Source organism: Patagioenas fasciata, chromosome 22 (assembly GCF_037038585.1).
Source record: "Patagioenas fasciata isolate bPatFas1 chromosome 22, bPatFas1.hap1, whole genome shotgun sequence".
NCBI lineage: Eukaryota > Metazoa > Chordata > Aves > Columbiformes > Columbidae > Patagioenas > Patagioenas fasciata.
The window spans coordinates 3,281,243-3,307,736 of record NC_092541.1 but is presented as its reverse complement, the minus strand read 5'-3'; the positions used below and the strand labels follow the sequence as shown (position 1 = coordinate 3,307,736).

The 26,494-nt window shown below is 46.8% G+C and overlaps 1 protein-coding gene across 4 annotated transcripts; it reads left to right on the top strand.

The window, feature by feature from the left end:
• The first annotated feature begins 4,305 nt into the window (after positions 1 to 4,305).
• On the top strand, positions 4,306 to 26,494 carry SPOP (speckle type BTB/POZ protein). 4 transcript variants are annotated; one of them, XM_071817954.1, is made up of 11 exons: positions 4,306 to 4,572; positions 7,426 to 7,499; positions 14,060 to 14,202; positions 14,550 to 14,671; positions 15,852 to 16,003; positions 16,109 to 16,236; positions 19,707 to 19,884; positions 20,406 to 20,461; positions 20,887 to 21,009; positions 24,375 to 24,517; positions 25,243 to 26,494. In XM_071817954.1, exons 3-11 carry the CDS (start codon positions 14,125 to 14,127, stop codon positions 25,385 to 25,387), a joined length of 1,125 nt encoding a protein of 374 aa, XP_071674055.1. In that variant the 5' UTR covers positions 4,306 to 4,572; positions 7,426 to 7,499; positions 14,060 to 14,124; the 3' UTR covers positions 25,388 to 26,494. The 4 variants fall into 4 exon arrangements, with proteins under 4 accessions (XP_071674055.1, XP_071674053.1, XP_065712257.1 ...); XM_071817952.1 differs by lacking the exon at positions 4,306 to 4,572 and adding an exon at positions 4,818 to 4,960; XM_065856185.2 differs by lacking the exon at positions 4,306 to 4,572 and adding an exon at positions 4,958 to 5,093.

The following is a 26,494-nucleotide window of genomic DNA, read 5'->3' as shown; positions in this document are numbered from 1 at the left end:
TTCTGTAAGAATGTTCTGGAGTAGCAATATTTAAGTCATGATACTTGCTACAGTTTGTGCAATCAAGTACATATTGACAGCCAACACTAAACTTTACAATTGTGTTGAAAGCACAAATTGAGAGAGCTCTCCTCTCTTGCAGTAGCTTTCAAAACCAGGGCAAGACTAAACTGTCATCTGGTTACAAATCCCAGTGCGAAGTACTTGAAAATAATCTGTTTGTGGACACCCTAAAAGTCCTGCCTTGTCCTTAGCTGCTGCTACTCTTTGCAAGGTCCACACTGCAAATGCTCTGCCGTGTTTTCCTTTACTACATCACTTCTCTTCATCGTTCCCCACCTTCTTACTTGATTTACTGCCTCTTTTCTTTTTCTTCAGCTGTTTGAGCCCTTTATGCTCATTCATACTTTCGTGCTCTGTTGTACAGAGTGGATCTTCTCCTCAATTTTGAAGTCTTTTGTCCAATTATCTCTCTGTACCTGTGGAAGGGGAGAACAGCAGTGATAAAGCCCTCCAGCCTCAGTTGCAGTCCATTCCCAGTTCTCCACGGAGGAAGATGCTGCAATAGCACTGACGCTTAATTCTTGTTTGTGGAGCAAAGCTGGTTTGAATCACTGGGAGGACTCTGGACACTGTTGTGAGCTCCTCTGCTCTGCAGGTGCCAGCAGAGTTAACAGCGTCTTGCAGAAAGGGAAATAATTTCACAGACCATTAGGGCTGGTGGGAAGCAGCAGGATCAGGTTTTAATGAATACAGGATCAAAAGCATCTTAAAGCAAACCAGCGCTGAAAACAAGAGCAGGCTCATCAGGGAAGACAGGAGACGCTTCTAACGAGAAACAAAGCACCAACTCAAAGACATTAGGGAGCCACTTTCTCACAATAGTGCATTTTAAAGTATAATTTTCCCTTCTAAAAAAATTAGCTTTGATACTTTTCCAATACCTGTAAAAATAGCGCTATGAACAGATGCCCTGCAATTAAAATCTCCAAGTCAGAGTTTTTTCCAAAGGAGGTCAAGATTTTTTAAACAATGTTTGTTTTCTCACAAGTGAAAACGGTTTTTAATCACAGCAACAATGACTAAGTTATCTTACAGTATTTTGAAGTCAAGAAAGCAAATTCTGACAAGAATGATGTTTTGTACTGAATTTAACGCTGTATGGATGGGGTGGCTGTGCTAGAATGACTTTCCCCTCTCGCCTCCAAGGGACAGAGGTGCCGCGGGACCCGCAGGCGGGAAAGCAGGAGCTGGTGTGGACTTACCCTCCTACTCCATGCAACACTGGAGATCATTTATAGTGAAGGAAAAGCGAGGGCGCTGCGCTCTGTCCAGCTCAGTACTTGCTATTCTGTTGCAAATTAAACCTTGAGGAACAGGAGTGTGAAAGCTCCCAGTCCTGGAGGATGCTCAGTTCCCATGGTTCAAAGCAGCCAGCACCTCGGAGCGTTTCCTTCCATCACGACCCAGATCAGCGCTCGTGTCCTCTGCTCGATGCTGCCAAAGCTCCTTGGACTAGAGCAATCGGAAATAACGAGGGCTCCACGCTGGGCTGGGTGGGAGCACGAGGGGTTTGGCTTGGATCTAGAGGATGGAGAGACCCTGCAGAGGTCAGGCTGGAGGGATTATCTCTTAGATACCAGATTTTTAATTGGCTGTGACACAAATACTGCCATTTCACAATGAAACCATAAAAGCCTATCATATCAAGATTCTTTTTTAGTCTTAAAACTAATGAACAGTATCCATATCCTCAAACCACGCAACAATTCCACAACTGATTTTGAATATACCACAGCGTTCGTTTTGCATCACAGATGGAAAGCGAGTTCCGTAGCTGTCTCCCTGGGAAAGGAGAGGTGAATCGAGCAGCTTGCTATGTTTGTGTGACTGTTGCATATATAAAAGCCTCATTAAGTCTCCCCAGTGATTGGAGATGGGTTTTGTTTAGAATGGTTTTGTTTGTTTTGGTAACAAAGATGGCAAATACAGGAAATAATTAAATAACTGTGTTTTCATACTCTCCTGATCATCAGGAGCCTGTATGAGATTTTAATTAGTGCTGCATTTTCAATAACTCTGTATCCGTACGTGTTGCAGATTCTTTCCTGGATAACAGGGAGATAATTATGAGAATCCTGTTTTTCACTCTCTCACTAAAGGGATGGCTGATATATTTAATCATGATGTAGAAATGCTGGCAGCTTTTTCTGAGTTCAGCCTCTCTCTAATTACATTTCTGGATTTTTAGTAAATTGAAAGGGAAAATGTAGGAACAAAATGATTAAAACCAAAGAGGAAGTGAATATTAAAAAGCAGGAGCTATTTTAAATTCTTGCACACAACTCTTTCATGGACATCAGTTTAATCAGCTTCACCTCAAATATATATATGCAAAAGTGACACCTCCAAACGCACACGTACACGAGCATTTACTGGTTCTTCTCATGCAGAAAAAAACACCTGTCTTGTATCACTTGGATGATGCTGACAATTGTACCCCAAGTGAATGCAGCTGAGAATTTGGTGTCCCCACGCACGTTTTCAAGGCTCAAGCAGCACCCACACCTGGGAATTGTCCAGTCATTTTATTACAGGTGTGTATTAAAGACAGAGACTGAAGAGTGACAGTATTTCACCTCTACCTGCCACCGAGGAGGACAGAACTGACCCTAAATAATTTCTTTGTATGGAGGAGAGGTGCAATTTGAACCTCATTTGCACAGATACCCCATTTAATTTTCCGCTTCCTGGGAACAAGAGAATTTTGATCAGAATGCCAGAAGCTGCAGAAGAGGCTCAGTGACACGTGGCTGCTGTTGAATCACATTTCAGGTTGTTCTCCCCAGAAACCCCTGCATCCAGAGCTCCAATGCAGGAGTTCTTTGTTTTCTCTAAAGCTGGTGCTGTGATTTCCTTTTGTGCTTCAACCATGAGAGGATAAATACATTAGTAAAAATCCACAGTTTATGTTGAGAATATAAAGTCCGGGGCAATGGAAAGGGTGTGAAAATAAGTTTCTAGGAGAAACGTGTAGCCAGAACAGGAATGCAAATACCAGCTCCGTGCTTCCCGAGAGGCGGGTTTATGGCATTTCTTCATTACAATGCAGCATTACCTGCTGTTTTGTCACCACGGGCAGCAGTTTGTGAAATGGAGGAATGAAGCAGGGTCCAAGGATTGGTCATGACTTGGATGAGAGACTTGCCAAGAAAACCCAGGACACTGCAGAAAGCACCAGAACCAGGCAATACTCCCTGTGACAGTGTGGCAGCACAGTGTACAGGGCCGACTTTCATCTCAGAGAAGGAGAGCTGAGATAAAAACACTTTGGATCTTTCATTTAAATACGTGTAGCTGTGATATGTAACCTGGCTGATTTGGTTAATGGGGAGCTTTGTGTGTAATTGTGTTAATTCACTATAACGTGAGGGTGAAACTGGCAGGAAAGAAAGCCTAGCTTTGGATAAACTTCTATATAAACATTTAAGGAATTAAGTATTTCTAACAATGACAATTTTGCTTCCTCTGGTTGCAAGCCATTACAAATCAGCAGCCCCACATGACAGGATAATTTGGGTTGAAGGGCTCACAGCAGGGTCACCCGCCAGGTCTGACAGGGGCTTTATTTAATCACCCTTAAACTCCAGGAGAGACTGCAGAGTCTGGGCAGCCTGTGCAAATACTCCCCTGTGCTCATGATGGAAAAACGTCCTCTATCCAGTATAAATCCCACATTTTTACTGTTGTTTCTCATTCCTTCCATGTTCCGCTACGAAATGCCTGGCGCCGGCTGCTGCTGCGGGTCCTGGAAGGCCCCGTAAGCTGTTGATCTCCACACCTGAATGGCAGGTATAAAGCATGTTTTCTTTATAATCCTTTTCTCAAACGGTGAAGGTAAGAGCCATGCCTTGAGAAAAACTCACCAATTATCCTCAAAATTGTTAAGAAATTCTCGTGGTGCTCAGTGCGGGGAGTTGTTCTTCACGAGCACCGGTGACACACACACTGAGGCGAGAGAAGGGGAAAGCACTTTGTATTTTCACTACGCAACAGCAAGTCCAGCCCTCAAAGGAACGGCGCGGGGAGATGAAACCGATCCACAGCGCGGCAGAAACGCACCCTTGGGCGAAGGGGTTTAACACGGGGCTGGGCGGGTGTCACCTCTCGGTGCCACCTCCGCTCGCCGGTTCCTCACAGAGCCGCGAGGCGAGCGGGCTGCGCGCGCCGCCCCCCGCCTTTCCCGCCTCTTCCCCGCGCACGCGCAGCGCGCCGCCCGCCGGCTGGGGGCGGGAGAGCCAGAGGAACCGGGCAGGGACCGGGGGCCGCACAGCGGCGGGGGAAGGCAATGTCGTCGCCCCCTCCTCCCCCCCCGCCCCGTTTGGCTCGGGGAGCTATCTGTGAGGCAGCTCTGTGCCTGCCGGGGAGTGAGAGAGCCGCGGGGACCGGCGCGCCCCCGCTGTGGCGGTGCGAGCGGCACTGCGACAGGGGCAGCTCCTTGCCAAACACTGAGCTGCGGCAACGGAGGGGAGCGCGGGGCGCTCGGCGCATGCGCCACCCCGCTGCCAGACCGTGAGCCGCAGGGCGGGGCGGCGGGCGGGACCGAGCGCGCAGGAGCGGCGGGGGCGTGCTCGGAGGCGCCGGTGGACGCGCGGTGGCGGGACCGGCGGCGGAGGGCGCGTGCGCGGGGGAGGGCGGGCGGTTGGGTGCCGTGCGAGGGAACGTGCGCATGCGCGGTCGCCCTCGGGTGGGGAGGGGGCTGGGGAGGCCGTGGCCCTCGCGCGGTGCGCTTGCGCGGGCGGGAGGGGAGCGCTGGGAACAGCCATATCCTGCTCGCTCGTCAGCGCGGCGCATGCGCAGAGCGCTGCTGCGGGGACCTGCGGAATAATGAGCCTGTGCCCGGGCTCGGGGGGGCCGGCCGGAGGAAGACATGCTGCCAAATAGTGATCCCCGGCGGCTGGTGCGCTCCTAGGGGGCCGGTGCGGGGCGGGGGGCAGACCCGGGGCGCCATTCCCACACACCTGCCCGGACAGCGCTGCCGGGCCTCGGCGCCGGGCCGCCTCTCGCGGCCGAGTCACTCGTAGGGCCGGGAGGTGAGAGCTGTGGGCAGGGGCAGGAGTTGGGAGAGGGAGCGGTGGCTCCGCGGGGCCTGAGGGAGGAGGGTGCGGGTGGGAAGAGTTGGGGACAGGCCTGGCCAGGGGGGTCCTGGGGATCCCCGGGGAGGGGGGAGCAGCTGAGGGAGGAAACACGAGTGGGAGGGAGGGAGGAAACACGGGCTGGAGTGGGAAAGCTGAGGTGAGAGCAGCGTAGCCGAGCAGGGGCTGCCGGGCCGGGCCGGGGGCGCGTTCCTCGGGGCTGCCGGGCCGGCCCCGCTGCCCGGGCTGTGCTGCTGCCCGGCCGGCCGGGCCTGTGCTGGCGGTTGAAGGAAATGGTGCATCATCCTGCAGCACGGAGAGCGGAGAATTCCCCGTCACACTTAAACATGTCGCTAATGCCATTCGATAGCAAAGTACTAGTGCTGCTGTGAGCGCTATCCGGGTGGGTGATCGGTGGGATTGGAAAGGGAAAGTGTTATTCCCGTAGTATTTGTTAAGCTGCCTGTGAAATGGAATTGTCTTTCTAGCAGGAGCTTGTAGAAGGGAGGAAAATATAGAATGTAATGTTATTGGTTGTCATTTTTCTGTAATTTGGCGTTTTAAAATGTGTTTACATTTGTGATTGTAGAGCATCATCATGACGTAATGTAAAGGAACACTTCTTTGTGATTTGGTTTTTTTCTTTGCCTTTGGGGTTCTGAGGGGTTGTGTTTGGGGTGGCTTAATGTGAAGGCCTATAAAAGTCTGCAGAATTGCACTGTTATTTATGCTTTGTATGGTAGAACTCTTTGGTTATAAAAAACCCTAAATTAGTTAAGTAAAACATATAACTGGCTTCCTTGTTTTTTCAGTGACGTTTTCTAGTTAGGTGCCCAGAATGATTTGGTTTCACTTGTTCCGTTGTGACCTGAAGAAAAAACAGATTTAGGGGTTTTTTAGTGGTGCTTTGTCAGGGATCTGTCTCGAGATTGAGACGACACGACAGCAAAGTACATCGCAAGCTGTCATCCTGTCACTGGAGCAGCAGAGGACAGTAATACAGAACTGTACCTACCGTAGGATCCTAGAAACTATTCTCAAATCTGATATCCTGATTTACTTGAGTATGGTTACCACTGTTGTAATTGTATTTCCTGCCCAAACCCTCCAGGATTTGCAGAGGGATCAGGGAGGGAGTCAAATGGAAGGGGTTTTGGTTCGACACAGGTCTCGGTGAGCAGCCCTGTCATTGATTGCACGGGTCACAGCGGAGCACTTAAAACCCCTATTTTTTGTGTAATTGATCTTACCGTTTGCTGATGTTTTAACATGGAGAAGGTGCCAGCACTGGCACTAGTACTGAGCTGACTAGACCTGGTAAATGTTAAAACCAACTCTGTTCAGCAGAGTCTTCTCTCAGTGAGTCCCCCTGAGCCAGCTTGGAGGTTTAGGGTTAATCTCGGAGCTGCGGCTGAGCCTCTAGAGGACCTGCCGTTTGTGTGTGCTGTGAATGGAGTTTGTTTGCCCTGGGTGATTTCTCTGGATACCAATCCAGTTTACAATAAGAGGGACTTACCAGCTCTGTTCTTGGCACACCCTGCTCAGCGCTTTACTTGTGGGGCTTGTCATTCCACTGCCTGGGGACCTGTGTGCTTGAAATCATCTGCTTCATTTCTTCCTGGATGTTATTTCCGCAAATTTGTGCAGAAAGCTGGGAAAGATACCTGTTTCTTGTATGATCAGGAGCTATTGCTGTGCTGTTGAATCTGTTAGTAGTTTCACGTTTGGGAATATCCACTGTTATTTTGTAAAATTCCTTCTCCCCAGCTTTGGCTCAATTTTCTGCACGACTGGACTATTATGTAAGATCTTGCTGTATTCCTCCAACCTCTGCTGGTGTTTCCTACTCAACACAGAGAGGAAATACAGCAAAAATGTGGTTTTAAAAAAACAAAACAAAAAGGTCTTTACAGAGAGTGCTGCTTCTTGATTCTCAGATGATAAGCTGCTATTGCATTCTGTCTTGTACTTTGTACTAGGGAGAGCTCTTAAGTAAAGCACGTGTCCCAGGTTCTAGACACGGCAGAGCAGGAAGCCAGCTTGAGATTAAAATGTTCCTACCCCTGAGGAGGCAAAGCAGCTGCTGCTTTTCAGAAGCTGTATCTGTAAATGTATTACAAGTTGTTTTCTGGGTTTCACATTGTTAAATATCCATTGCCAGTGTTGGAAGGAAGGAGTTGGGTGATTCTGGAAGTCTCTTCCTTGCTGATGTGCATAGCTGAGAATTCAAGAAAATACATAGCACGCATGAAATGTAATTTGTGATCTTTATGTTTTTTTGCCTCCACAGTTTTAGAACAGAAAAGATGCAGAACCACTGACTGTAGCAAATGCCTGGAAGACTTGGGAGTTCATTTCTATACTGTGAGTAACCCTGGTTGCAGGCAGGAGTTGCACTGCTTTGTCTTGTGAGGTGCAGCTCGTCTTACTCCATGGATTTTTAGACATCTGTAGAGTTTATAAAGCCGTGAACGTGGGAGGGATTAAACACTCTAACACTAAATTAATACCTGGAAGGATCTGTTTTGGCCATTGATAGAGCAGAAGCCAGTAGGATCCTGGTGCCTTTAGACGCTCTGACTACAGAATTAGTATTAAAATTTCCATGTTGAGATCTCAGTTCACCTTTTCTTACCCTGTATCATAGGTTGTATTATATGACTGTGGACTTTAAAAATGACTCTCATTAGAAATGTAGTGTGTATGTTGTGCATTTTAAATTGGGTGTGATGTCATGCTTGGGCTGTGAATCATATACAGTAATTTTGATGCTTTTAAAAAATTGATCCAACTTCTGATAACAGAAATAATTTTCCAGCAAAAAAGGATGCCCTTGTGCACACCTTTAAGAGACTCACATGCAGAAAAAGTCAGAATATTAATTTGAGATATGCTAATTTTTAAGCATTCTCCATATTTAGGATCTCACAGTTAAGCAAAATTGCGTGGGCAGAGAAGATGGTCTACTACAACGAAGTCCTTCTAAACTTGTATTCAAAATGGTGTGTTGCCTTTGTGTCTGAAGGCAAAGCTGAGCTTAGGGAAGCCATGGGGCAGTCCTGGCTGGGATGGGACGGACAGATGGCTGCTCTGGGCTGGCATTCCTGACCTTACCGACCTGCCTCGGAGCTGCAAAACCGTTGAAAATAACACAACTAAACCTTACCGACCTGCCTCCAGAACTGCAAAACCATTGAAAATAACACCGCTGGACTGGGGCTTTTGTTTCCTCAGGTGCTCTTTCCTAGAAGTGTGCAGCCTCAACAAGTGGTGCTGAAAACCCTCATGTATCAGTTTGATTAATTTCTTAGAAGCACTTGTAGGCAGAAAATGAAACTCACAGAACAGTATTTTGCTGCTGCCGAGAGACAGGTGATTTTCATGAGGTTTCCTGGTAGCTTGTGATTTTGTTGGTACTTGTTCCCGGAGAGAAGAACAATGTGTCAGTGTAGGTGTGAGTCCAACAGGTTTGAAAATTGTTGTGACGTGTCGTGTTCGGCTTTGCAGACCTCTGCTTTCTAGCAAGTAAGATTACAGTGAGATTTTATATAATTCCAATCAGGGAGTGCAAGCACAACCATGACAGCTGGATCCTGGAAATGTTCTGCAGCATCCTTGCTTTAGATTGGTGCCAGCCTGAGCAAACCTGCACATGTGATGCAAGTCCAGGTGTTACTCGGGGGTAAAGGTTTGTAACTTGTGTGATTTAGAGTTGGTTCTTGGCTAGCAGGTAATTAATATTTCTCTTTAGATAATACTGACCGGTAGCTTATTGAGTTTTACTATTGATGGGGAGAATAGCAGGAGGACTTTTTATCAGAACAGAAGGGCTAACAGGAAGAAAAAAGACTCATTTCTTCTTTGAGGCTGGACATGGTTTCTTGGTATAAAAAGGGAGATAAATGTAGGTATCTCCTCTGCTTCATAAAGATTGAATAAATGGCTTGTGCCAACAACAGCTTAGAAGGTATAATTAAAATGAAACGTCAGTCAGTCAGCTCCTGTGTCCAAGATCCCTCCTTTGGGACTTTTTTCACCTTTAACACAAGTTACAACGTTAACGGCAGAAGCAGTGGAAAGAATGCACCTTGCTGCCCTGCTTCTCTGTCGCTGGTACAGACACGGAATAATGCCGCTGGACAAGGCTTTTCCTATTGACTACAAACATACGAAATATCAAATATCTAAGCTACCAAAATTTTTCTTTTTGTCTTATTAATTTGATAATCTTGGTCTTGAATGGTCGGGATATTCAAATACGGGTGTAGGCGAATGCTATAATTGTGTTATTTTCAGAGTGTGATTTATGGTAAGATGTGATTTTTTTGATGTTAATGTGAGTAAGGTTATTAAAGCTACACTAGCAAAGCCATTGCGCCTTATTGAAGTCAGGGTGAGATATTTTCTATAAAACTCGGCTGCTGATTTTTGAGAAGAATGTGGCTGGTTTGGAAGTGGTCGGAATTTGATTCCCATCTCTTTCCTCTCCTTATTCCTTCTCATGCTGGTGTCTGACAGAGTCCGAGAAGAGACAAAGTGACGTTGGAAGTGAAGGACCTTCCTGTGTGTAACCCCAGGAGTGCTGGGGGCCGTGGGACAGGCTGCGAACAGGAGTCTCTGTGCGGGAGTTGCTGTTTGTTGTGTAGGGAGTTTCTGTGGGAGTGAGGCAAGCCGCTGATTTCCCCTCTGCTAACACGGAGTGCTCCGGGAAGGAGCTGTTTGCGTGGCTTTATCTCCTGATTTGGATGATGACTTACACGCTATGAAAGTGCAAATGTTTTGCTTTAAAAACAAAAAAAGTTGCTAAAATTGCAACTGAGTGTCTTGACAAGTGATAGGTCACAATTTCCCCTACAGGCACAGACCCAAGCTGTAAAATACTTTTTACGATTTGCCTGTGAGGCAGAATCTAAAATAAAGGAGTTCACGGGCAATACCAAACCCCTGCTTTTCAAAAATGAGATCAGGTTTCTTATTGAAGACAGAAGTCTGCTCAGGCTGATCGTTCCTGGTGTGTTCAGATCACATTTTTCCATGTGAGAGGAGAGAAAAGAGCAGGCATGGGTTGGCAGGAGGAGAAAAGAGGAGAAAAGGATAATGTGGAAAAAAGGAAGTAAGAGATTTATTTCTTTTTAACATGCTTATGATCTGAACTAAAAAAATATGAGGCGATTAACTTCTGAGTGAAAACAGTTTTGAAGATTTGAGCTTTAAGCATCTCAGGATGTGCCTCAAGAGGATTAAAGATGGAAGTAGAAAGAGTTAAAGAAGGGGCGAACATCTGGTGAAAACAGCAGCGGTGACCTGACAGTAACTATGAAATAAAACTAAGTTTTGTTTCCTTTTAAGAATTTGATTACTCTTTCTGTTTATTGGTGTGGATGTAATTCTAATGTACTTGGGGTAATTTATAGTTAGGGTTGAATGTGGTTAAAGGAGATTCAGTTTTCTGCATCTGTTCAACACAGGCACGGAGCTGTCGCAGAAGGGTGTCAGAAATAGCAGTTAATGGTGGAGAGCAACGATGCTGAGCGCAGGGTTTGTTTCCAGCAGCGGGTTCTTTGGAGGCTGCTGGTTTGAGCTCTGTGCTGGTGGCTTTGGGGACACTGGGGAGGAAGGGAAGGCTCTGCAGCTACAGAATGATGGGGTGTCTTTTCTTACAAAATACATGTCCTACTTGGAATTCTTCTTGCAGTGCTGATGCTTCACTGATGATTGTCCCAGCCCGTAATGCTTTCTTGCAAATTATGATTTTTGTAGGTGACCAAGCCTTGTTTCCCCCCTGGTTTTATAACTGGAGAATTGGTTTGGGGAAAAAAATTAAAAGCATTCCAAGAATGGGAAAGAAACCTTTAGTTTTGAATATTTCTCAAAGTGCGATTTTTAGTTACTGAGTTCTAGTGGGCTACCAATGTTCCGTGCGTTTTGAGATAACTCAGCTGGATATACAAGAACAGAAAGTGTAACACAGATGCTCCTGCGCTTCAGAAAGCGTTCAAGCTTAATTCGCCAACCACTTGTTTTGGCATAAATTATTCTTGCCTCTAATTCAGGTAACAGTTAGGTCTGTATATATCCCATTCATCTTACTCCTATATAGTTTTGTTTGGGGTTTTTTTAGGTGGCGCTTGTAGCTTTTTGGTTTGGGTCACTTCACCTTGCGGAGGCGTTGATGTCTAATCTCAGTCTGTTTATGGGTGCAGGTGGTTTGCTCCCTAGGTGCAGTCCCTTCTACACCAGCATGTCGATAATGGGGCAGCTCTCTGTAACCCCTGGAATTCCTCATGCCCTACTTTGTGGGCAGGTTTGTGCCGCTCGGGGCCATGGGCACTGTGCCCACCTCGCTGGGATGCCTTGGTTAGCATGTGCAGTAACATCTGAAAACTCACTAATGTAATTCAGCCCCTAGTCAGGTAGCATTGCATCCCACTTTGCTCTGCCGGTTAACTTGACCTTTTTTGTTTTGTCTTCTCTCTTTAGGGCAGTGAATTCAGACTTTCATTGTCCTTTCCAGGGCTTTGAAGAATGCAGGAAGATAATGGGCTTTTCCTGTGCTTCCACGTCTCAGCCCCTTGTTTTATGGCTCCAATTATCTTTGTCCTGCTCTTTTTTTTCTCTCTGTGCTTTGTGCTGTTCTTGGATAGTCTTTGATACTGGTGTCCGCAGAGCAGGCACCTCTGCTTTTGAAACCCTTAATTAAAAATATACTTCTTTTAGAGACTTCTGTGAGTTATCTCTTGCTGAATAAAACTTACTGCAAATGAATATACTTGGAAATTCCTGGTGTAAAGTACTGGATTCTTAAAAGGCAGTTGGTTTATCTTGATAAGAAGTACAAATTGACAGGCTGTTGAGCGAAAATCTAGTGGTTTTGAGGCTTCTAGAACAACTGACTGAGTTGAGATTCCTCACCTCTGTCAGGTCAAGTGTGGCGCTCACAGAATAGTTTTGCCGGTTGGTTCATGTGGTGGATGAAGCTGGAGGTGTCTCAGTGGGGTGGTTCAGAGCACAGCGTGGTGAGGGACAGTTCCTGGGCCTCAGAGCGGGCTGAGCTGGCTCTCAGATAAGTGAGAATTACTCTGAACTGTAATCTTAACGATGACCAGAGACTGGTTGTTATTTATATCCAAGGAAGTCAGAGGTTTGCAGACTGTACAGGGGTCCATAAGATATTTTGTATTTTGTTTCCTGTGACTTGATATTTACGCCCGCACTTTCAGGTTCATTCCCTGTCTCTCCTGGCCAGAAAGAATCTGATATCCAAACCATTTACAGAATGTTTTCCTGGAAGCTCTGCCTGCAGCGCTCTTTAATTCGCTGTGAGTGAAGAAGTGTGAACTGGTGAAGTATCGAGTGTTCATGAGCAAATAAACACGGAGGGTGCCCTGCTGGTTTCAGGACTTTACCTGCAGTGGGCTGTGGTTCTCACAACGCGATTGATGCTGGTTGGTGCCAGCAGAACGGCTCAGCGTGGCCAGTGCAGGAACACAGGGCGGTTTCTGCCGCAGCTCCCAGGGATCTATTTCACTGACCTTTCTGTGCGTCCCCGTTCCTTCAGCAAGTGTTTCCCTGCCGGGAACTTGTGCAGAGACAGTGATGGAATCACCTGTTTATTCCCAGTATGACTAAGGACCAGTGGTGCCATTCAATGACAGTATTTGGTGGTCAATTGCCGCATTGAGCTGGGGGTATGTTGGGAGTTTAACATCCTTTTTAAAACTGTATTTAACTGCCTCGCGAAGCAGCTGTAGAAAGCTTTGACGTACTAGACTGAAGGTATTTTCTAAATCGTAGAAAATCTTCAAAATGTAGAACCTTTGTTCCCTTTGGGCCATGTTAAAAGCGTAAAGAATGACGCGCTGGCATGCAGCAATTCTATTTGCACGTTGTCATAACTTGTATTACCACCTGCCTATCTAAGCCATCTGGGAGGAAAGGATACGAGATATAAAAGTGACAGTTACTCAGAGGAGATAAAATAGCCCCATGTATTGCAAGCTCATACATTTGTCTTGCCTTTAGAAGCTTTCAAAAGCTTCTTTACATATGTGAGATGGAGGTAATATGCAGATACATCTTAAAATGTTGTTGAAATACAGAAAGCAGCTGTTAAAGTTTCCATTTTGCATCATAAGATTATCTGTGGAGTTTGCTCCTTGGAGACCAGTGGAAGGCACAGGAATTTGAGATTAACTTCTGCCCCCCATCCAGGGTCCCTTTGGCTTCTCGGCGTGTTCCAACCGGCTTGATGAATGTGCCATTGTAAGAAAAAGCCGTTGTCTTTGGAACTAACTACAGTTTTAACAAAGGAAAAGTGTCGTGTCCCACTCTGTTTTATTTATTCCTTTTGCTTTCTTCTGGTCCAACCTTTTCATCAGGCTCAGCCCCTTGGTGCTCCGCGTGCAGACAGGTGCTGCCAGCGAGGAGATGAGCGAAGGAGCTCCGTCCTTTCCCTGGCCGCTTGTCCTCTCACCAGTCTTGTCCCTGTGCTATAAAACAGATCACTAGAATAACGTGGATTAAAAGTAGCTGTGAACAGAACAATGTGAGAGCCTGGGTGGGGTTGAGCAGAGCTGCTGTGCACCCCAGGGATGGAAAAGCTGGGACTAAACCCAGCACAAAGGCATCATTCCCGTGGGCAGGAGGTTTGGCTGCTGCTTTTGCTGCAATTTCAAGTTTCATCTGTCCCCAAAGACTTGTGACTGGAGACAGTGAACCACGGTGTCCCAGGAGACAGTTCCGTGGGCAGTTAGCCAGGTATTCAGAGCTAGGATCTGCTAGTTTGGGCTTAATTTGAATGACACAGAGTAGTTTAATTGAATTTCTTTGGAGGGATTGTGGTGATTTGAAGTTTCATAAAACCTGCAGCAAGTACCTGGAGTGCGTATTGATGCCCCTTTTTTTCTCTTTTTGGGAACTGGCAGGGTGAAGATCAATTATAAATTTCTTCTACTGAGTGGTGAAACTCTGTTTAATCTTCAAACTGGCGATGTCAAGGGTGCCGAGTCCTCCTCCTCCGGCAGAAATGTCGAGTGGACCTGTAGCAGAGAGCTGGTGCTACACCCAGGTGAGTCCACGCTGTGCTGAGACGCTCCTGACCTAGTGCAATTAGCACCTGTGGTGAGAAATGTATCCAAACCAAGTTGAGAGCGTGGGTTTCAGGCGACGTTGTGCTTGCCAGCAGCGAGCGTTCACCAGGGCAACCCGCAGCTGTTGTTCTGCCCCGGCGCGGCTCCGGAGGAGCTGGAGGGCCCGGCTGGCTCTGCCACGCTCGCCCAGACCACCGTCTTGTGCCTGGGGTTCTTTGTCACACAGGTGACTCAGTAAAACTTAGAGGTTTTTAGTTTTTTGCCTTTAAGAATGACAAAGTGAATGAGCATGACCCTAACCTGCCCATTATCTTCTGTTTTTAAGATCAAAGTGGTGAAGTTTTCCTACATGTGGACCATAAACAACTTTAGCTTTTGCCGAGAAGAAATGGGTGAGGTCATCAAAAGCTCAACCTTTTCATCCGGCGCCAACGATAAACTCAAATGGTAAGAAGTGGAGCAGAGAGGTTTGCTCTGCTGGTACAATGCTGTGAAAGAATTTGGGCTTCTATAACAACGGAAATATATCAGAGGCGTTCCATGGAGGATTATTAATGGCTTCAGTTAGGGTTTTTTGGCTGATGTTTATCATAGCAAGTTCTTATAAGCCAACAGGAGTCCACAGCTGGCATATTCAAGCTCTGTTTCAACCTCTCAGTTTTAGTTTGGTTGTTAAAAGGATCAATTTTGCCTGCACTCTAAATCCTGAGTTCTCAAGTAATTTCCAGTAACTCAGAGCAGACTTTGAGAATGTGTATCTACTGTGAGTTGGATCTACTAGGTCAAACACATGGACACCTGGCTCCTAATTTGATCCCTTGGTGGTGCTGTGATGTATTTTAGCGTTTTTCTTTAAACCTCCTTAGTATAGGTTGCAGCAAATGACCGCTGAATAATTTAGTGTGCATGCAATACACTTCATGTTCCCTTCCTTTGGGTGGCAGACCTGTGCTTTCATTCCACCGCTTTTTGTTATTAAATTACTTTAGAACCTTTGCTGCTCAGATCTCATTCTAATGTCCAGATCTGTGTGTGTCTGAGCAGTTAGTCACTTGCCCCAGTTTTTGCCTCTTGTTAGATTCTGTGTCAAGTTTCAGGTCATGGAAGAGCTTATGAGTTGCCCTCTTCCTTGCATTTCTGCCTCTCCACCCAGGAGCAGTTCTCTCCTTTTACCCTGGAATTATGGTCTTGAGGAATTACCAGCCTTCCAGAAATGTGCTTTTCCTTTCAGTTGCTTCCCATGGAATCGTACCCACTGTTTCTCTGGATTTGCTGCAATTCCTCAAATCCATTGCCTCCATTCTACTAGTTCTTTTACTTTCCTTTTGTGCAAGTTGGCATCCAAGGTGCTTTTCAGTATTTAATCCATGCCCCCCTCCTCTTTTCCTCATGGTTTTTGAGTTGGTTTGCCCATGGTTACTGCCTGTGCATTGTTCCCTGGCTTGGTGCAGTGTGGGGCTCCACCCTGTTTACCTCTCCGTTATTTCCTTATGGTTCAGCAGCTGTTAAACAGAACTTGTTTGCTGTACTTTTTATTGTGGAAATTCTACAATGCGCTTTCTTTGAAAGCTGTGAATGATCTGCCAGAAACCGTTCCTGACGTCTCGTTCCTGCGCCTGCTTCACAGGTGTTTACGTGTGAACCCCAAAGGCCTGGATGAAGAGAGTAAAGATTATTTATCCCTCTATCTGTTGCTGGTGAGCTGTCCAAAAAGTGAAGTTCGAGCAAAGTTCAAATTCTCCATCCTGAATGCTAAAGGAGAAGAAACAAAAGCAATGGGTGTGTACAAACCCTTTCTCTCTGATGGGGTCAGTTGTTTGTCTTTTGCTGTTTGATCAAGCGAGTCCCTCGGCCGGTGTTTAAAGCCCCGTGTCTTCCTTTCAGAGAGCCAGCGAGCGTATCGATTCGTGCAAGGCAAGGACTGGGGGTTCAAAAAATTTATTAGAAGAGACTTTCTTTTGGATGAGGCCAATGGACTTCTTCCAGATGACAAACTCACTCTGTTCTGCGAGGTAAGTCCATTAGCTCCAGGTAGATGTGACCTTATTTCTCATCCTTGCTTTTAAGGAGTCAGAGGGATTGGGAGAAACACGGGGTGTCAGTGCGGCACTCCGTGTGCTGGTGGCTCTTTGGGTGATTCATTGCTTTTCACTTGTGTTTATTTTTTGTTACTTTCTATTTGTCTTTCACCTGTGAGGATAGTAGGAATTAAGCATGTTTGATTATCATTTCACTTCTGGTTTAGTATTATCATCCATCTGTTTGTGCTCCTTAATTGGAAACTTACTTGGGCTGATAACCAAGACCTGCAGTGGAAGCTGGCCCGCTTGTAACCTGCCTACTGAATAAAGAAGAGATTTCCCTGTTTTCCTAAATGTGTCTATACAGCCAACACATAAAAATTTAAGAAAAAGGAATTTTATACTAACCACAGTTTTCTGTTCATTGTGTTTGTATTTTCCTACAACTGCTTACAAAGTTATCATCAAGTTATCACTTAGTGCCATGATCTAGTCAATGGACTGGAGTTGGACCAAGGGTTGGAGTTAATCATCTCTGAGGTCTTTTCCAACCCAGTCGATTCTGTGATTTCACTAATACTAATTTCAGACAAAGATACAGTTATTTCTGAAACTAGCTATTTAAGTCTAGAAACCTTAATGAGCAAATTTAAACTCTGTGATTTAGTACCTTCCGAGCTTCTGCTGTCTTATTGTCGTGGTCTTTTTACTGCAGAATGCCTCCCGTAGCTGTGACTTTTGCCAGGAGACAGGTGGAACGAGTTGTTCTTTCTTTGGATCTCCTGCAGTGGTTTTTGTGGGAGTCTTTTCTTCTGCTGTGTTTTCTTTCAGGAGTGAAAGAAGTGCTTTGGTCAGAGCTGTTCGACAGCTGGCTGGTTTTGTTGGGTTTTTTTGGTTTGTTTTTTTTAAGAAGCCATCTCCTAAAGGATGCGGATTCGATCAGCAGCATAAATGACTCCTGTAATGAGGGAGCCCTTCCTTTAGCACTTCAGCAATGTGGAGAAGAGGGCAGTAGTGGGGATGACACCTCTAGGTCTGGCAATTCCTCTTTCCTTCATGAGAAAAGAGCCAGAAAATGTACAATTGTGGAATGAGACTCAAAAATTAATGTCTGAGAAGGGAATTTGCAAGGTGCGGTGCAGGTAAACCTGAGATCTGCCAGGAGTCTTGGCAACCGGTACTAATTCAAGTCAGTCCATTTGCTGCTGAATTAGTCCCTTCAAAAGCTTCAGCTCAGTGTCTTTGTGTGTTCTGGATGAAAACTTATTGCTGGCTTCACCTGCCTGTGATATCTCCTGTTTGTTCTGCAGTCCAGCGTGTTAGAAATCTGTGGCGATACCAGCGAGGAAGGGTTTGCTGTCTGGAAGCAACTTGGCAGGAGCTATCAACACCTTGGCTTGGGGTTTTCTGCCACCTCTCATTTTATTTTCTCTTCCCTTCTCGGAGCTCCCAATGAGTGTCTGTGCTGCGACCGGCCGTGCCGTGGGCTGGAGCGTGTCCCCGTGGAGCTGTGCTTGGAGCAGCCGTGTTCTGGGGGCAGGAACCAAGGGGTCAGCAGTGCTGCTCTTGGGATCCTTGTTCCTGGAGACCAGGCAGCTGTCTGGTGTCTGCTGCACCTTCTCGTTGCTTTATTAGAGTTTAAAGGAAGAAGCCTTTTGCTCTCTGCTCGTGTCCGGTGTTGAACACAGATGATGTCTTGCTGGAAATGCTGTTAAGGCAGAGCATGATGTTCCCTGTCAGCATTTCGCATCTGACCTCGTTTAGTTGTCAGTTTGGGGGTTTTTTTTGACCTCTGTTTTGCAGGTGGAGCTGATTGTTCATATCCCAACTGCATTACTTTCTGCTGTTTAAATTATATTCCAACATCATAGGTAAATGTCGTGCTGGGAAGCCTCCAAAAAGAGCGATGTTCCCAGCATTGTGGTAGTAGCTGTGCTGAGCTGGGAGCACTGGTTCCCTGGCTAAGATGTTGAAAATAGCATGACCAAAACCTCATCTAATTCGACGTCTACGGCTGGTCACCACTTGAAATCTGCTCCTGATGTAAAAGCCATACAATGTATTTTCATGGCAGTAACTGAGTTTCCTATACGAACAGGATTTATTTGTGGATTTGAGATGCGATTGCCAGGTCTTTTTTAGCTGATCCATAATCAGCAAGGGGTCTGCATCTTGGAATTCCATTTTAATGAATCTGAGTTTTCATCCATCCTTGAGTCCATGTTGCTGGGCTGAATGGCAGAGGGCAACAAGATTTTGTAGCTGTCAAATGAGTGACGAGGAATATTAACTTGCTGATGTTCTGGGTAATCATCAGTGTCCGCTGGCGAGCAGCATCTGGTGTGTGTGCCGAGAGTTCACACAGCACCCGTCTGCCCTCACAAACCACCCGGCTTTCTCACGAGTGGGGGGACGTGCTCTCAGGGGGTTTTACCTCGGAAGATGCTTCCGTCACCTCTCTCACTTAATAATTTACTCCTCCTTTTACATAACTGTGAGGCTTCCTTTTGCTGTCTGTTCTTCTTTGGCCACTGGTTATTAATAGAACTGAAATTTAACTTGGACTTGACAGCAAATCCAGGGAATAGTCTCACATAGGCTTCCCTGTCAGTCAGTGTCGTCCTTTATCCTTCGTTAGAGCAGGGTGCTGTTAGTCACTGGTGTTATTAATTGAATCTGCCGTAGAGGGGTGTGATTTATGGCGTGTTGAAGCTCACGGTTCGGTGCTGCCCGGGCTCCGAGCGGTTCCCTTGGTGTCCTTGTTATCAGCCAGCGTGGCCACGCAGGGCCCAGCCCTGGCTGCTCTGGAGCAGCCGAGCAGGGATCCACCTGCCTTCTGCATTTGCCTTCTGCAAATCTTCCTCCTTACCTGACACAAAGCTGCTCTTTTATTACTTAGTTTTGTGGGTTGTTTTTAATTTAAGTTTGTAATGTGATGGCAGCGTTTAAACTCTGAGACACTGCAAACCAGAAGCAGCGAGACGTGGCGTTCAGCCCATGCCCACCCATGTGGATGCTTGGCCGTCAAAGATCTCGGATACTTCATTTTCATCTGCACTGCTGTCTGTATTGCATTATTGATTGGGGCGGGTTTCAGAGTGGTGATAGAAGGAAAAAACTAGGTCAGGTATGATGTCTGTAAAAGCCAAAAAATAAGGTTCCACTTCCTCAGGAAGTCACCGAATAAAGTTATGATTAAATTGCATAGAGCGCCGTTACTTTGGGGTTGAGAAGAAAATCTGGTGTGATGTGGGACACCCTGGAGGAGCAGAGAGCAGGGTTAGGGCAGGGGACAGAGGATGCTTCAGAAATGGAGACACTGTTAACAACACAGCGGTTCTGCTCGAGAGGTCTGGGGTTTGCTCTGTGTTTCCCTTCAGCTGCCCTGCAAATAAAAACTCCCTGGAGGGAACCGACATTTCCAGTGTGTGTTTTTGAGCCTGTTTTCCTTTCCCCTGCAGGTGAGCGTGGTGCAGGACTCGGTCAACATCTCCGGCCAGAACACGATGAACATGGTGAAGGTGCCCGAGTGCCGCCTGGCAGACGAGCTGGGCGGGCTGTGGGAGAACTCGCGCTTCACCGACTGCTGTTTGTGCGTGGCGGGGCAGGAGTTCCAGGCGCACAAAGCCATCCTGGCAGGTCAGTACCGCAGTGGGGCACGGGGTGGATTTACTGTGTCTTTAAAGGAGGCTTTTGCCCTTCTTTTAACTGCAGAGCTGTAGTAAAAGACCGTTTTGTGAACTGCTAATCAGGAGAGAAGAAATATCTGCTCCGTTTTAAGTTGCTTATCTCCTCCTATGGCGAGGATGGTAGGAGGATGTTTTTGTGGCTGTGGTAATATATTCCTAAAGCATTTGTAAGGAGTGATGTTTCCAGAGGAGTACTTTCTTGTAAAGTCAAGAAACTTAACTTAACCACCCATGTACTCTTCAGCGTTGTTTGAGAGGACGTAAGGAATTCTCCCACACCCAGTCTGAAGCTCCGTCGGCCACATTATGTCACAACTGACACTCGTGTGGCAGTTACACTGAATTTGTCCTGTCTGCTGTAGCAGGATGGAGTAGCGGGTCGGTTGCTGAGGTGTTGGCAGGCTGCGCTTAGCGTGTCCTGAAGTGTCCCAGGGCTCCTCTAACTGTGTTTTGTTTTCCTCACTGCCATAGCGCGTTCTCCGGTTTTCAGCGCCATGTTTGAGCACGAGATGGAAGAGAGTAAAAAGGTAAGTTCTGAAGGAAGCAGAACTTCTCCAGCTGGGGTAACAGCTCTCTAGTCAGCTCTAGCGTCACTGTCTCAGGTAGTGTTTGTGACTACTGTCACCTGTTAACTGTTTCTCTCACATTAGATGCAGGTCTCTGCTTCAGCTGTCCTGAAGGGAGGATGAAAGGGATCAAGGAGGCAATTGTTACCTTTGTTACTTTGGGGAAAGAGTCTGGGGTGGGACAGGGAGAAGTAGAGAATGTGAAATACAACTTAGAATCCTTCTTATTCCATCTACGTTCTTCTTTCTTCTTTTGTTTTTTTATTTGCAAGTAGTAAACATTCTAAATAGTTTGTAGCAAATTTCTGAATACTGAAAGAGCTTGGGTAGAAGGAAACCTTTACATTCTTGTCAGGATCTTAACAAGCTTCATTTTTCCGATACAGAATCGGGTTGAAATCAATGATGTGGAGCCTGAAGTTTTTAAGGAAATGATGTGCTTTATTTACACGGGGAAGGCACCAAATCTTGACAAAATGGCTGATGACTTGCTGGCAGCTGCTGACAAGGTACAGTTGGGATTCCCGGGTGTTCGGAGGAGCAGGAATGACATGTGTCTTGCTTCGCGCAGAGCTCCTTGGGATCGCTGCAGCGAGCTGCTCGTGTGGGTGCTGCGGCGGGGCAGTTTCTCTGAATTGGCTGTGGCGTGTAGGTAAACCTGGATGTAACATAGATACGTATAGCTCTATAGATACATACCTTAACACAGAATTTCTGTCTCTACTGCTCATTCTTAAGCATTTTCTTAAAATTTCAGAGGACATCTTTGTTCACCGTAATGTAGCATAAGAGCTGGGGGAGAGAAGAAAATTTCAGAGTGGACGTGGCGATATTTTTTTTAGTGCAATTGTTACCCAATCTCCAAAGCAGCGTTCGGCCCTGGCAAACAGGGCCTGTGTCTCCTCTGGCCTGACCGGGGTCGGCAGCTCCAGAGGCGCTCTGAGCGATGGACGGCGGAGAGCGGGGGGGTCCTGTTGTTTATTCTCTTTTCGCAGTGGCAGTCCCTGCTGTCTGTGGAGAGGAGGACGCCCGCTCGCTGAGTCCTCGCTGGTTTTGCAGGGTCCTTCAGGGCCGGTGCGGCGGCCCCCGAGCGGCGGGCGCTGCTTGGCCTCGCCAGCCACCGCTGCTCCTTCCCTTTGCAGCCCTGGGACCCCAGAGAGCGGCCAGCGAGCCCCGCACCGCTGGGAATTCCTCATATATAACCACAGCTTGATTGCCTTTTTTGTTTTTTTATTTTTTTTCTCTTAAAAGTGAACTTAGTGCTGGTGCAAGATGCCAGTTTGACAGCACTGGAGACTAAAGTCCTGACTTTATCCACCGCGCAGGTTCAGCACGGGTAGCAGCAGTGCAAGATTCTCCACACTGCCCTGTGCCTCAGCCCTGACCCGGAGGGAGCACCTCTAGGGTGAGAGCGTAGTTCAGTCTCCGTGCTTCTTCAGCCCTCGGATCCTCTGGGGGTGCCACGGAGGGCGGTGGCGTTTAAGATGTGGATGCATGTAACCTTGTTCCACGCAACCACCACACGACCATCCAGTTCCCTGTCACTGCAGACCTGGGCTCCATCAAAAACGCTGAGTTTTAGAGGTGAAACGCTCCATACGCCATTACTGGGCCACTGCAACTAGAATTAAAACGGGAGATAATGCAAGGAGATTTTTGGCCTGATTATAGTCATTGCCACATATTTTATTCAATATTTAAAGAGTATTGATTGAGAGCTCACATACCATCTTTAACTGAGACAAGTGTAAGTACGAAGCAGTACATTAAGGACAGGGTAGGCTTTAACTTTGAGTTTCCTGGCTTTTAATGTAGGGCTTTTTTTCCTTTTAAACTCATTGTGTGTCTTTTAAAAGCAAAAATAAAAAATCTTCCATGGAAGCGCATGAACCATCTAATATTTACTCAAGAGACTGAAACAGCTTCTTCTGAGTTCCTCCTGCCTCTTGGGGAAAATATGTAATTAGACCCAAAGCAAAGCAAAGCGTGTCTGCTCAGCCCAGGAGATGCTATTTCAGCCGCTTGGGTAAGTGTGTTGTTAGGTGGGATGTTGCTTTAAATGTAATTAAGAAAGGGGGGAAGGGGTAATCCTGGTACCTGGGAGACCAGAATGGCTCCTTTTGCCCAGCTATGTAATTAGAAGCTGAGCTATTTGTAGCGATAATCGAAATAAAAATCATACATGCATAGAGGAGAATATTCCATTTATAAAAGGAATAATTTTAGGCTTTGTTTGCTACATTTTGATCTAGTGACGGACAGTACTATAAAGTAATGGCTTGCCCCTGGTTTGGTTATTGATATGGATAAAGCAAGTAAGTGTGAGTTGCCTCTTCAGATGTTCTGGTGGGAGCAAACTGTCCTGGTTTTGAGCGCCATGCTTCGGTTGAAGTCGTTATTGTCACAGAGTCTTCAGTGAAAACAGGGCTTTATAATTACGAATTTAAATTTAATCAATAGGAGTATAAACTCAGTTGATGGTGATAGTGCTTCTCAAATGGCAAGTGCTCCCGTTGTGGCACCAACGAGCTCATTACCAGGTCTCTGTTCAGGCCAACAGAGCAGCCCTCACAAATCTGGTGTGTTTGCCAAACGGGGCCTCACACACTGACCAACTCGGATACTGTGTCATCTCGTAGTTGTCCAAAAAGCCTTAGAAACAATATGAAGGTTACTCTCAAATGCAGTTATCTGTCAGATAAGAAAAAAATTAACAATCTCATTTTTTTAAGAAATATCACTCAATTTGAAGTGATAACACAAAGAGGACTGAACTGTGTTTAATCTTCAGGACAATTTCTTAGTACTAATGTTATTACTCCCATAAGAACTTCATTATAATTGACTGCTCTCTTAACCCCATGAGATGGAATCACGGGACCTAGACTATTCCGAACTATCCCATTTGGTTCGTGCAAAGAGCCGCAGACCCCGATCAAATCCCACGTACCCAGATTTCCAGAAGCATCTTGGTCTCACGGTTCCCAGCTGTTATATCCGTAAACCTGCGGTTTGGGGTCTGCCCGAGCCCACCGTGTTGCTTTTGAAGATCTGGGTGGCGTCTGCAGGTTTGGGTGATGCCCAAAGTACCACCGAACGCAGGGTGACAGTTGTCAGACAGCTCTGTGCTGCCACACACGTCCCTGCAGCTCCTCGGGCTACCGACGCGGCTCAGCCCCGCGCGTCTGGCAGCGCTCGGGCAAATGCACAGTGGGATGGTAGAAACTCCAGATTGAGGATGCAGAGTTAGAGGTTTTGCCAGAGCTACAGACATGCTGTGGTGTTCAGTTTCCAGCTGGATAGCTGCAAGAAATCGGCAACATTTATTTAACACTTTAGTATTAAACCAACAGCCTGTACTTGAGCAAGGCTGGTCTTGATGTGCAGGTCATGAATGGCGAAGGAGTTTAGTGAAAGCTGCCTGAACATCCCTGGAACCCTGTGGAGCGTTCCCTGTTAGACAGATCTTCCCGCTGATTGCGGGTGATCCTGCCTGAGAGTGAGAATAAAAGTCTGGCTTTAGCGTTCTGTGCCTTGAAGTGAGTGAGACAGTGTTCCAGGTGACGTGAAGCTCTCATTTCCAAGCATGAGCACAGCGCCAGGCAGCCTGTCCCCGCAGGCCGGGACGAGTTCTGGTGGGTATGTCTCCTCTCCATTGCTTTTCCTCAGGGTGGGCGCATCACGATTCTTTTTTCGTTTGTTTGGTTTTTTGTTGCTGGTCACTACTCCTTTGAGTGCAGTTCAGATGCATATAGCAGAGAGGCCTGGTCATGGCAGGGTGGTTTTACTGAAGAGTGGAGGAGCAGAGCGAGGCCTCGCGTCAGGCCCGGCGCACCGTGTCCTGCCCCTGACTGCTCTGCTTTGTATTTTGCAGTACGCGCTGGAGCGCCTGAAGGTGATGTGCGAGGACGCGCTGTGCAGCAACCTGTCTGTGGAGAACGCAGCCGAGATCCTCATCCTGGCCGACCTGCACAGCGCCGACCAGCTCAAAACTCAGGCAGTCGACTTCATTAACTAGTGAGTTCTCTTGTTCCTGGATATAACAAACCCAGAGGAAAGTGTTTATTAGCAACGGGGTTCGCAACCTGGGAGCCATCACAGGCAGAGCAGATCCTCCTCTTTGGTGTTTTTGAGTTCTCCCATTGTGGTCCTTCACCAATCTGGTGTCCCGGGGGTGCCGTTGCACCAAGGGCAGGTCAGTCCTGCCCTGCTGGGGTTGTTCAGAGTGTACAGTGGTGTCTGTGGGCTGGGCTGGTCTCTTCCCCACACCTGAACAACTTGTAGGCAGTAGAATATCAAGTAGTCCCTGATATTGCGGGACTGTTTGCACGTTGTAATAGAACAGACTTTTCAGTACGTGTCAAATGACTACCAACTACTTTGGTGTCTGGAAACGTGTTTAGTCCTATTGGTCAGTTTTTCTCAGTACCTCCTGTATTGATGTAAACTACTTCTTTGCTGAGGAGCTGGGATGGATAACACGGAGTTCCTGCTGTCCTCCACCTGCCATTGCAGAGGTTTAAGCTTTTCCCCCTGAGGCTGCGGCGCTGTGCTGCGTGCAGCCGTGCCAGCAGAGCCAACACTTGCCGTCCTCACAAAGATCCCCACCACGCATCCAGAGTGACCCTAAAACGGTGCGCTAAAAACATCAGGTTTCTCGGGCCTGCAGAAAGAATCTATTTAGTTAAGAATCCTTTCTGTCCCCAGTCGATAACTTCACATTTGTTCTCTCTTACTTCTAGTCATGCTTCTGATGTCATGGAGACCTCGGGCTGGAAGTCGATGGTGGTTTCACACCCGCACTTGGTGGCCGAGGCCTATCGCTCGCTGGCCTCAGCGCAGTGTCCCTTCCTGGGGCCCCCGCGGAAGCGACTGAAGCAATCCTAAAGCCCGGCTCGCGCCGCCCCGTGTTGTTCTGGAAGCAGCACCAGCCGTTGCTGCTGTGACCTTGACCACCAGGTAGACAGCGAAATCCGTGGAGCTTTTACTCTGTTGTTGGGGGGAAGAGACTGCTTCGTGACACCCAGACTTTTTCAAACAGCACCAAGTAACTTGGGGAGAGGGGGGAGGGTGGGCCTGGGGCTGTTCAACCTAACGAATCCCTGTTGCTGCATTGTCTGTGTGTTCCCTTCGACTTGGCCGAGTCAATTAAGGACCGGGTTCGGTTTAGGCACCGGCCCGAGTTGGGATAACCCAGCAGAGGTACTGGGGAAAACAACATCTCTGCGTCTGGCAGCACAGAACGAACCGTCAGATGCCTGGAGCAAGAGGACGTTTTAGCCTTGGAAAGCGTTGGAGGGTTAAAAAGAATTTCCAGTGAAGTTCTGGAAAGGAAGTACCTGATGGGAGCTCCAGTAGTATTTATATCAAAAAAGAAAAGAGAATTTAAGTCCTTCCAGCTGAGCTAAAAACTGGACATTTGTGTAACTCCTTATTGCTATCCAGCAACAAGAAGATCAGTTTCTCTGTTAGTAGCAGTTGTATGTTAATTGAAAAAAAAAAAAAGGGGAGAAAAAAAGGAAGAAAAACCCCATGTTTTATCAAGTGACAGGTTGGAGTGCAAGGGGCCAGTGAGCGGCTGGAGGGTGTGAATAGACTGCAGGCAGCCCTTGGCAAGGCTGCTGGTTTGGAAAGGACTAGAAAATCCTTGGATCTGGAGCGTGCTGTCTGACAAGAACAACGGTTACTGTTTTTAGATATTGTGGGAAGTGTTTTTGGCATTTTTCCCTGCTTTATTTTCCCTCCTCCCCCTTTTTAAAAAACAAACAAAAAAAAAAAAGAGAAATTTTATTGTTCATGAGCGCTGCGTCAGAAGTCCCTGTCCTGAGTTGCTAAATGATTCTTAACAACTGTTTGTACCTGACTTGCTGACTGTATAGAGCCAGTCCTGTTCCTTTCTATTAGTCACTCTTCTTACAGGGAAGAAGTTTCAAAATAGCTGGTAACTTTTTTTTTTTTTTCCTTTTTGAAAATATAAATAATTACTATTTTGTA